The sequence below is a fragment of the Lathyrus oleraceus genome, chromosome 1 (assembly GCF_024323335.1).
Source record: "Lathyrus oleraceus cultivar Zhongwan6 chromosome 1, CAAS_Psat_ZW6_1.0, whole genome shotgun sequence".
Lineage (NCBI taxonomy): Eukaryota > Viridiplantae > Streptophyta > Magnoliopsida > Fabales > Fabaceae > Lathyrus > Lathyrus oleraceus.
Window position 1 is genome coordinate 426,609,973 of NC_066579.1, and position 12,244 is coordinate 426,622,216.

General features: G+C 37.3%; 1 protein-coding gene across 1 annotated transcript; it reads right to left on the minus strand.

Moving 5' to 3' along the window:
* Positions 1 to 293: 293 nt before the first annotated feature.
* LOC127079282 (serine/threonine-protein kinase PBL27) lies at positions 294 to 4,550 on the minus strand. Its single transcript, XM_051019688.1, has 5 exons — positions 4,106 to 4,550; positions 3,256 to 3,455; positions 2,568 to 2,757; positions 1,569 to 1,960; positions 294 to 1,224 (listed from the first exon to the last, which is right to left on the minus strand). Exons 1-5 carry the CDS (start codon positions 4,236 to 4,238, stop codon positions 634 to 636), a joined length of 1,506 nt encoding a protein of 501 aa, XP_050875645.1. The 5' UTR covers positions 4,239 to 4,550; the 3' UTR covers positions 294 to 633.
* Between the last annotated feature and the right edge of the window lie 7,694 nt (positions 4,551 to 12,244).

Genomic DNA, 12,244 nt, shown 5'->3' on the forward strand with positions numbered 1-12,244 from the left:
ATAAATAGAGGAATATTTTACAGAATATTCTATATCCGAATGTTACTCGGTAGGAATCTAATTCAATATTAGAGTTTTTCAACTAGGCTGTCCTTACTTTGTCAAAGGATAATATGCTTCTGACAAACCTTCGCTTCATTCAGTAGAAACACAAACCAACTTGCTTGACTCCAACAAAGTCACAACACGGGCGTTGTAAATCTCTAGTGTACACACACATTTGCCATTTCATGTGAAATAGATACATTAAACTATATATCTTTTTTTTTGTATATAAGCCGAAAACATGAGACTCGGACATAAAATATAATATAATAGATATAACTGTACGAGATAATAACATGTGACAGCAATGAAACCCACAACCAAATCCACTGAGCCAAAAATTAGACCTATGATGATGCTCTATGCAACATGAACCTAGAAATCTTTAGTAAATAGACAAGGATGCACCATGATTGCACTTTTAATACCCCAAATCCACACTAACTTACATGTCTCCCCCAACCTCTTTTTTTTTTGGTTTTTTTTTCAACTGTGGACTAACTACTATAAAATGATGTAGAAGAAAACCAACACAGATTCTCCTCTGACTCAAAAGCAACCTAATTTGGTGATGTCATGTGGTGTTTTTCATTCATTTGTACCATCAAAGCTTCCCATTGCATTTGCTCTTTTCTTCTCTCTCCAATTCTCGCCCCATACTCTTGCTTCCGCAACTGCGCGTTCTCTGTCCAGGTCACGGTTTCTTGGAGTCTCTCTAGCTCTTCCGGTATTTACAGGGCTTTCTCTCTGAGAATCATGCCTTTCCAGATCATCCATTACCCCCCATTTTCTCCCTGACCCGCTGCCACCGGTGTCAACCCTGCTTAACTCACTTGGATCCCTATTGTCTCTCTTTCTGAAGTCGGGTGAGTTTCTGTGGGCAGATGGAGAACCAAGCTGTCTGCGGTCGGGACTATCCATACTGTCTGTCCTCATCCTAGGAGTTGATGAACCGAGCCTGTTTGACTGAGTGGCTGCATTCGGGTCGAATGTCTGGGAGGCTAGATATGTGAGAGCAGTCACAACATCTCCTATCAGAGGTCTTGTGGCAGCTTGTTCCTGCAAACACATTGCTGCAACTGCAAGTGCCTGGTACAGTCCCCGCATTGGATATCGGCCTTGAAGTAGTGGATCAGCCATTTTCGGAAACTTCCTGCGGTCTTTAAAAAGAGGTCGTGCCTGCATAGTTCCATACCCCAAGAATATGAAGGAAAATATTGGTAAATTTTTATTACGGGTCTGTTTGTTACTATAAAAAAAACATTTTGACAGGTGTTTTTTTAAAAACAAAAGTGATTTTCATTTACAATAAACAAGAACAAAATAGCTTATGCTTTTCTTAAAATTCTCTAAAAGTAACATCTAAATTGCGGAATCCCAAAATCACTTTTTTTAATAATCTGTCACAACCGGGCTCATTCATGTTAATTCAGAAGTTGATAAAAATACTAACATAAAAACCAATTTACTTGATGCATGACCTAGAAATATCCACAGGGATGATCGGGTTAAGGTGTACTTACCCATGCCACGAGATTATGCTCACCATGCCCACGCGTATTATCAATAGCCTTTCGCCCAGTAATGAGTTCAAGGAAGACAACTCCAAAACTATAGACGTCTGATTTGAGAGTTAGTTGACCTGTCATAGCATATTCTGGGGCACAATAGCCATATGTTCCCATTACTCGTGTAGATACATGAGTCTTGTCGCCAACTGGACCGAGTTTTGCCAGCCCAAAATCTGATAACTTAGGATGAAAATCATCGTCCAGGAGGATGTTGGATGATTTTAAGTCTCTGTATATCACAGGGGGGTTTGCTTTGTCATGCAAATATTCCAATCCCTTTGCTGCACCAGCTGCTATTTTCATCCTTGTGTTCCAGTCTAGAGGCTCCTTGTCTGGAGGAAGATCTGGAAAGTGAAAGAGATTCAGAATCAGAATGGTGATAAAGATAGGTATCATGTCATAGTATAATCCTACAGTTCTACGTCGCAGTTTAAGACTTTGCTTCTAATGACTAGACTAGCACCACCACTATATCAGTTCCACATCAACAATCCGGTTCTATAGAGAGTATCAGTCATCCAACATTTTTTGCTTGGCAATGAGAAAAGCATTAAAGAATCGATATGGCTTTCCTATTTCAATAAAAATGATATTTTCCACAATCACCAAATGGCTACTCCGACGTACTACTAGTTAGTTGCACACAGGAATAATCTAGGTTTATGGAAAATAACGAACATTAGTAGTATCTGTTAAATTACTTTTTTTTACCTCACCGCCTAAATAAACCAAAAAAAAAAAAGCAGATATCCGGCCAGTCAACATTGAGTCAAAGACCAGTCACTAAGTCACCATTGGTCAACTTCTTAGCCTACTCATACATGGTTTTCTTGGAGATAATAAATTTGAAGCGGCATGGAATCTAATATTTTATAGCCTCGTAATATGAAAGCATATTTATTCATGAAGCATCAAAGCAAAAGTTTCAGCTAAAAAGAAAAGCAATCTGACCATGTAAATGATCCTCCAAAGATCCCAATGGCATAAACTCATAAACAAGAAGTCGCTGATCACCATCGGCGCAATAACCAATTAAGTTCACAAGGTTTGGGTGATGTAAGAGGCTGAGCATGAGAACTTCCACCAAAAACTCTCGATTTCCTTGAAGTCCATTTCGGTCAAGCTGTTTTACAGCAACTACCTGCAAAGAAAATTATTCATCCACAAAAGATAAAAAGGAGAGGTAGAGTTATACTACCTCAATCCATATATGTAAGACCCTTTTGCATAATTTAATTGTCCAATTTTATATGATTCTTTTCAAATTATAAGATACATGAATTATTTTTTCACAAAACACCCCAAATTAAATGAATTGAATTAAAAGATCAATCAATTCTACCTCTTAATAATTGAAGGATAATTTTGGAAAGAGAATGAACATTATTGACAAATTTAATATCGTAACAATTTTTCCTAATTTTCATGCAATGATCAATGAGGTCTTACATATAGGAACAGAGGAAGTAGTAATAAAGCAATAATCAAATGGAAAACTGGTGATTGAGCAATAAACTTTCCAAGCCCAAAATGTTAACTATTAAGAGAAAAATGAAAAATTGTTTTCATAGTAACAGCATTAGGCCGAGGTTCAGTATATAATAAATCCGAAGTTTCTGTAGCAGCAATCACAACTTACCTGTCCCGTGCTCTCAAGGCGACCTTTGTAAACACGTCCAAAACCTCCTTCACCTAATAAACACTCTGGCCTAAAATTCTTTGTAGCAGCTGCAAGCTCTCGAAATGTAAACGTTTGTGCAGCAATATGTGCCGTTGGTCCATCCTTTGGAGCTGGCGTTTCCTTCTTAGAATCTGATACACTTCGTGACTTCGATTTATCTACACAAGTACTTAAAGATAATTAGGAGTCGAAGCAATAAAAAAGAAGGTCATGTCATGATGTTGACGCTCCTAGTCATTATGCTCGGTCAAAAAAGGTGTAGTAACACATTAAAAACAATCTTAAAACCATATGCCGATTTACTGTAAACTACACCAGCAACTATCTTTGTGCTAAATCACTCAATAACAAAGTTTTCATCCTTAAATCATATATCACATCCCACAATCAATTACAATGCTGATGAACCTAATCATTCCATAAGGGCTATCTCTACTACATTGAAGAACACTTTGCGGAAAATTACAAAATTCATAAACAATGTGATATATTACTCATATCATGTGCAGTTTTTACCAAGGAACAGATCATCAACAATGTTACTAGAACTTCCTTATAACAATGAAATTCAATTATAAAATTAGGTGAAACCAAAACCTATCATCAATATTCACTACCATCAAATCAATAGAACCACAACTTCAAATGAACCAGATCAAACCAACAAACAACCTAGGCATAAAAATTAGGTCACAAAAACCAATAAAAACCCAAAATTGAACAGAATTGAAGACAACCCAATAATCAAACAAAGAGGGCAAAATAATTTTAAAAAAAAACATTTTTTTTTCAAAATTCAGTCTCTAACCTGAGCTAACCCTAGTGGGGTGATGAGATTGAGGAAGAGAAGCTTCTTTAAAACCCTCTTTCTTCGAAACTTCTTTCACAGCTTTAGTGTCCTCCTTGTTGGATGATCCAAAACAAGGAAAACACCCACCCATATCAGAAATCTAACAAAATCAGCCACCTTTTTACAAAACCCCACAAAGATTAACTCTCATAAACAAACCCTAATCACTTTCACCTTCAAAACACAGTCAAAAACAAAAACCCAAAATTCACCACCAAGAACAAAACTTTTTTTGTCACTCTAGAATTTTCTCTCTCTAAATCATCAGTAGTTGTGGTTGAAGTTGATCTTCATCGGACATTAAAGGGAAAGATCGAGGGTAGGAAGGTGGAGAAGCAGATCAACCAATTGAAGAAAACTGAAAGACAAAGAAGGTAAAGGAAGAAAAATAAAAGAAATAAATAATGTAGAAGAATAACGAAAAAGGCAAAAATAAAATTAAATAAAAAACGTGGTAAGAATTTCAAAATAGGATAATTTTTTCTTTTATGATATTTTTTTGAAATGGATAAGAAAATCTAAAAGTTAATTTTAATACGAAAACATGGTGTTACAAATGGCATATAATTTTATTTTAAAAGAAAATTGTGTTACACAATCCCTATATTTACGAGGATCGATTTGTAGTAGGATGGGATTGTCATGGAGTTTAAACTATTACATTTTTTTTAATGAGTTGAGTAGTAAAAAGTTAACTTTGAAATTAATTGGATATTATATTCAATTAATTTAAATAAAAAATTGGATCAGATTACCAAGTTTAGTACCAACATTTTTATGTGATTTTTTATTATAAAAAAATAATAGTAAAAGGTTTTAATAAATATCATGTCATTTTTTTTAAATTATTAATTAAAATATATAAACATAATAAAAATGGATATAATTACTTAAAACTATTTTTTCTTCACGTTTATAAGTTATAAGAATATTAATTTGGAACAATTGAATCACTAAATATTAAGTTTAATAGAATTCAACATTAATATAAAAAAAAATTACATGCATATTAATTTATATTTCATTAAATATATAATTTTGAGTAACTACTACATCAAAATGACATAAATAAAAGAGAAGAAGGTAAAATAAAAGATAATTATGCACCATGTTTTACATAGCACAAACAAATAAAGAAAAACATTGATCACGTTTTGTTTCAGCTTAAAATGGACGCAATTTCAATTGTAAGTTTGCCAAACATTAAAAAAGAGATAAAGAAATTATACGTTTCAAGTCTCTCTCTCATATGTTAAATACTTTGGTTTCTTGTCTAATAAGTTATTGGTTGTGAATATTTAGCTATTGAATCTCCTTATCAATCACGCATTTCTTGATTAACTTTTAAATTTGTTTTAGAATTGCATTTGTCAAAGTGTATGGTTATAATTTACACTCTTCTTTTATTAGTAATACTATTCCGACCTTATTTATAAGCAAAATAATACAACGTCCACGCTTAATAAGAATGGTATTTATGCGTATTTAATTTTTTTGATTTTATGTAAAAGAGATAACACAATTACTAATATAACCTTAATTAATTTATCATCCACTAACGGTTTTTTTACCCAAATAACCCACTTTTTCAAGAAAATTCCCAAAATATCCCTGGTTTCAAAAAAATTCTCAAAATACCCCACTTTTAGGAGGAGTCTCCAATTGAATTGGCGACTCCTCTTAAAACTTGAATGGAGGCGCCAATCCAATTGGCGCCTATGTGTAGGTTTTAAGAGGAGTCTCCAATTCAATTGGCGACTCCTTCATAGAAGCCTCAAATGACAAAACCTTCAACATGAAAGTTGTAGATCTTTTCAAGACACTCAATTTGAACCTAAATTTTGCATCATTTGGATTTTTTATGAAGAATTTATGGGCACTTGAAGTTGGACTTTTTCACATTTCAATGGATTTGGTCCAAAGTGACCTATAATGTTTTGCATTATCACATGTATTTCTTTTGAGATTTTGAAAATTTTCTCAACATAACATTTGAATTAGACATCTTAATCTTTCCAATGTATTTAGTCTCACCTCAAAATCATGAAAAATGAAGGAGTTATGTCCTTAGGAAGTTGACCCAAAATTAGGGTTTCAGTCAAAACATGTGTATGTGAATTTTGCCAAAATGGACCAACTTCAAGCCCTTCTGTTTGAGTGATAAAAGCCTCAAATGACAAAACCTTAAACATAAAAGTTGTAGCTCTTTTCAAGACAATGAATTTATGCTTAAATTTTGCATCATTTGGATTTTTTATGAGAAAGTTATGGGCACTTGAAGTTGGACTTTTTCACATTTCAATGGCTTTGGTCCAAAGTGACCTATAATGTTTTGTATTATCACATGTGTTTCTTTTAGAATTATGAAATTTTGTCCAACATAACAATTGAAGTAGACATCTTAAAATTTCCAATGCACTTGGTCCCACCTCAAAATCATAAAAAATGAGTGAGTTAGGTCCTTGGGAAGTTAACCCAAAATTAGGGTTTTAGTCAAAACATGTGTATGTGAATTTTGCCAAAATGGACCAACTTCAAGCCCTTCTGTTTGAATGATAAAAGCCTCAAATGACAAAACCTTCAACATAAAAGTTTTATATCTTTTCAAGACAATAAATTTGGACTTAAATTTTGCATCATTTGGATTCAATTGGAGACTCCTCCTAAAATGCATTTTTTTTGTGTTTTATGGTATAAGTGAAAGATAAATTTGATATAATACGACTTGATATTAATAAAGTTTGGAGTTTACACAAAGAAACCTAATGGTGATGACCGGGATCACCTAACCGACCTCCGGTCCCACATCCCCTAGCTACCCTAACCCTTGGCCCTAACCCACGTTGACGATTCTGCACCGGTGTTTGTTCATCTAAGGGGCCAAGAGCGTCACTACCAACTACAAGAGAAGGTCCGTTGAGGTATTCAGACAACTCAGCATAGTCTTCAGTATGCAATGATGGTGTACCGCCGTAGCTGAGCTCATGACCCATGTCAGAGAAGTTGAGATGTGGTTGACTCATGGATGGGCGACCGAGACGGTTGAAGGGAGACATGAGTGTGAATGATGCGTCTAGGAAAGGTTGGAAAGGTTGTTGGGGTGTTTGATAGAGATAGGGTTGTGGGATGTTTTGGTTTTGTGATGTTTGGGCTTCTTGGCTATGGTAGGAGGAGGGGTGGTTGATGTTTTGGCTAAGGCGACTTTGGTAGGGTGATGGTGTGGGTGCGAAGTGATGTTGGGTCTCAGGTTGATGGTCAATTTATTGGTGGTGGTATGGGGTATGTTCTTGGTTTTGGGGTTGGGTGAATGACATGTTTTGGTTGTATGTTTGTGTGTTTGTGGAACAGAAAGTTTGACGGATAAGGGGTTGTGAGTAACCGGGCTGAGAATGTTGTTGGGGGTTAGATGTTGATCCTTCTTGTGTGTAACTTGCCTGGCGTGAGTCGTAGAGGTACATATCTTCGACGATGAATTGAAAACCAACCGATCTGTACCAAGCCATATAAGTACGACTTGGTTTTACCTCATTTGGCATGACTGCGTCAGTTAAGATATGGTCCTGACGGTGTTTCCACTTGCGACACTCCGATCTTGCGAAGTTTTGCCAAGGGTTGAAGTTCCATTGGTCGTTCACTTTACGCATATGTCATTCTCCTAGGCTAGCTGGGGGATCTGGGATATTCTGGACTATACCGAACTACAGTTTCACACGATCGGTGTTATGTATCTCCACAGTTGTGAACCGTATTATCGGTGTGCATGTTGTCCATACGACTGCGTCTTCAGTGTTGACCTCATGGTCATGATCCAGATTAAGGTATGGACGCCAAATGAACTGAAATGTTAAAGAAGATAGGATTATAATGAATGTAGAAAAAGTTAACATAATATAACGAAATAATTAAGTTATTTTGCTTACGTATGTCGGTCGAAGGTGATCCAACAGGTTGCGGTACTGAGTAATACGGTGTCTCGGACATCTGTTGTAACTTATACCACGTGCCGACCATCTACACCAAAAAGTTAAAAAAAATTAGTTTGAGGTAATAAACTTTAAGGAAGTAAGTAAAGATATAGCAATTTAAACAACTTACTTTTGTGCATATGGAAAAGTGAAAGGGTTGTTATTGATCGGTGCTAGAGACGGTAGTCTTGACCAACCCCATGCTTGTAGCAAAATAGCACATCCAGAAAACGTAGATGTGTCTTTGTGGGAGTTTTTGCACAACGAGCTATAGAGATAGGCTAGACAAGCAGATCCCCAATTGTAACTTCCTATTCTATCTACATGTCTAAGTAGAGGTAAGTACATAATATGCATGCTAGAACCACTACCTTCAGGAAATAAAAAGGATCCTATTAACAACATAATGTAACACCTAGTTTTTATTATTCGAGCATCTTCGGTAGAATGCTCATCTAAGTATAAACTATTACAATATGACTTTAGGCGTGAGAGTAGTATACATTGACCTCTAGCATTGTCATCTAACAAATCAGTGTCTAAGAGTTCCATGCAAATTGAATTTGCATAGTTGGTCTTACCATTAACAGCCTTGCCTTCAATTGGTAGTCCTAAAAGCATGTAGACATCTTCTAACGTCACGGTACACTCACTGGTTGGGAACCAAAATGTGTGTGTCTCTGGCCTCCATCTTTCGCATAAGGCTAGAATGAACTTGTTATCTATAGACCAAGACATAATCTTGCTAATATGACCAAAACCAGCGAGTTCAACATAAGGTTAAATCATCGGGTCCATATGGACATATTCGTGGACCCGAGTTCGAAACCTTGATACATCCTATAATAGAAAGAATAAAACACTTGACTAAGTTGGTATGTCAAAATAAAATGGGGTTGGTGAAGATGAAAGATAAAAAGTTAACAAAAGAAAAAACTTGCATATGTTGCGATGTTTGCAACCGTTCCTCTATGTGTTTCGCCCATTGTGAGTAAAGACATTTTGTTGGGGAGTTGGTGTAGATGAAACTAGAAGATGTTGTTGAAGATGAAATTGTAAAAGAAGTATTGTAGAGGAAGTAGTGAGAGTGATGGTGTGGAAGAAGTGTTGAAGGAGTGGATGTATTTATAGGCAAATGGATGGGAGCATGAAAATTTGTGTTTGCATGGTGTCTCCACATGAATTGGCGACCATGTACAAGCCTTAAGAGGGGTCGCCATTCAAATTGGCGCCTCCACAGGGACATGCATGCAAGGCTAGGTCTGAATGCTTGGTTTCGAGGTCTGAGTGCATGGTGTCTCCACATGAATTGGCGACCATGTACAAGCCTTAAGAGGGGGCGCCAATCCATTTGGAGTGTGTGTCTGCATGTCTGACACGTGGCTGTCTTGTCTTTTGCATGCTGAACAAGTCACTTGTTGATGGCTTGCATGACTGACACATCATCTCAGACTATCTTACATGTCCGACACGTGGTTGTCTTGTCTCCTGCATGCTGAAGAGTCACTTTTTGATAGCTTGCATGGTTGACACATCATCTCAGACTATCTTGCATGACTGACACATCATCTCTGACTATCTTACATGTCCGAGACGTGGCTGTCTTGTCTCCTGCATGCTGAAGAGTCACTTCTTGATAGCTTGCATGGTTGACACATCATCTCAGACTATCTTGCATGACTGACACATCATCTCAAACTATCTTACATGTCCGACACGTGGTTGTCTTGTCTCCTGCATGCTGAAGAGTCACTTCTTGATAGCTTGCATGGTTGACACATAATCTCAGACTATCTTGCATGACTGACACATCATCTCAGACTATCTTACATGTCCGACACATGGTTGTCTTGTATCCTGCATGCTGAAGAGTCACTTATTGATAGCTTACATGGTTGACACATCATCTCAGACTATCTTGTATGACTGACACATCATCTCAGACTATCTTACATGTCCGACACGTCATCTCAGACTAGCTTGCATGTCCGACACATCATCTCAGAACTAGCTAGCATGTGAGACACTGATACCTTCTATTTAAGTGTCTTACTATCAACATCCAAGACACTTTACTCACATTCATCTGCAGTAAGAAAATAGTTTTCATCTCCACAATGTCATCTTCATCATTATACAGTGTCAACGTTCACTGCAACGGTGAAACTTTCGAGTCTGAGCTACATGGTTTTTGTTTTCGAAACACTGATACCATTAGAATCACGATCAAGAGAAATGCAACCTTTTTGCATTTGAAAAAAAGAATATAATCCCAATATTTTTTGAGAATGGTCAATGCAAGTATTTCCCCCTTAAGGTACGAGACGATGAGGATGTTGAATACATGTTTGTTAGTCATGAACATTCAGGCTCCAACTGTATCGAGTTGTACATTACTCTACAACCATGTATACCATCTCAACAGTCTCAACTAACCGATCAGGATGAAGCTGGTGAAGATGATGCACAATGGTCAGATGAACTCAACCCAGAAGCAGAAGCAGAAGTCGACGTTGTTGATGAAGAAGAAGAGGAGACCGAGATACAGGTTGATCACATGCTGAACAACGACGATGAAGATGATGATCAACCACCACCAATACCTCCTAGTCATGTCTACAATCCGCCTCAACATATGACAAATATGGATCTTCACGACGATGAAACATCCAACAGTGTCTTCTATAATCCGCATCCGAGATCAGAAGGCGAATTAAAGGTGGGAAACATGTTTCGTACCAAAGAAGAATGTGTTCTGGCAATCAAAAAATTCCACATGAACAACTCTACTGACTTTACAGTGAAACGCACTGATTCTAGAAGGTATGTTATCGAATGTCGTAACATGCTTTGTAAGTTTCGTTTGGCTACGTCTTATAAGAAGAAAAACGACTCTTGGGAGATCGCTTCAATAGACCCACTGCACAGTTGCATTGCAACTAACGTTGAACAAGATCACCGTAAACTAAGCGCAACTTTGATATGTCAAGACATTCTGCCATTGGTAAATAAAGACCCATCAGTGAAGGTGAGTATAATTATATCTCATATCAGAACAACATATAATTATACTCCATCTTACAAGAAAGCCTGGATTGCAAGGACAAAGGCTGTTGAATAGGTTTTCGGCAACTGGGAGGATTCATTCAAGGAATTGCCATGGTTTTTATGGGCACTAAAAACATATGTCCCAGGAACTGTGGCAATTATGGAGACAGTGCCAACAATGATGCCAGACGGAACCTGTGCTACAGGTAATAGAATATTTCACCGTCACTTTTGGGCATTTAACCCGTGCATCAAAGGTTTCGCATTCTGCAAACCTATTATTCAAATTGATGGCACTTGGTTATACGGAAAATACAAGGGTACTTTGCTCATGGCGGCTGCACAAGACGGTAACAACAATGCCTTTCCCATTGCCTTTGCTCTTGTTGAGGGTGAAACGGCTGGTGGATGGGGTTTCTTTCTTCGACATCTCAGAACGCATGTGGCTCCACAAGCCAATCTCTGTTTGATTTCTGATAGACATGCTGCCATTGAGAGTGCCTACAACAACCATGATAACGGATGGCATGATCCTCCTTCTACACATGTCTACTGTATCAGACACATTGCACAAAACTTCATGCGTGCTATAAAAGATAAGAATCTTCGTAAGAAGGTGGTGAATGCTGGGTATGCTTTAACTCAACCGTCATTTCAATATTATCGTGATGAAATTAGACTGTCTAATGAAGACGCGGGGAGATGGATAAATAACATACCAGTAGAGCAGTGGACAAGGGAATTTGACGGTGGTTGTCGATGGGGCCACATGACAACAAACATTGTGGAATGCATGAACGGGGTTTTCAAAGGAATTCGAAATCTGCCGATAACCGCCTTGGTAAGATCAACCTATTATAGGTTGGCTTCTATGTTCGCAACCAGAGGTGAAAGATGGAGTGCAGTGTTAATGTCCGGGCAAGTATTCAGTGAGTGTTGCATGAAGGTCATGAAAGAGGAGAGCATCAAAGCTACCACACACGCTGTAACAGTCTTTGACCGTCATAGACAAAATTTCAGCGTCTAGGAAACAATGGGCAACAACGAGGGGAGACCAAATTTAGCCTACGCTGTTAGACTAAAC

Bases quoted from the DNA above. Each gene is read 5' to 3' on its own strand.
- LOC127079282 (XM_051019688.1), bottom strand. From the start codon at position 4,238: ATGGGTGGGTGTTTTCCTTGTTTTGGATCATCCAACAAGGAGGACACT. The intron at 3,456-4,105 runs GTTAGAGACTGA...GTACTTGTGTAG, and splicing joins CCCCACTAGGGTTAGCTCAG to ATAAATCGAAGTCACGAAGT. The intron at 2,758-3,255 runs GTAAGTTGTGAT...TTTTCTTTGCAG, and splicing joins GCCTTGAGAGCACGGGACAG to GTAGTTGCTGTAAAACAGCT.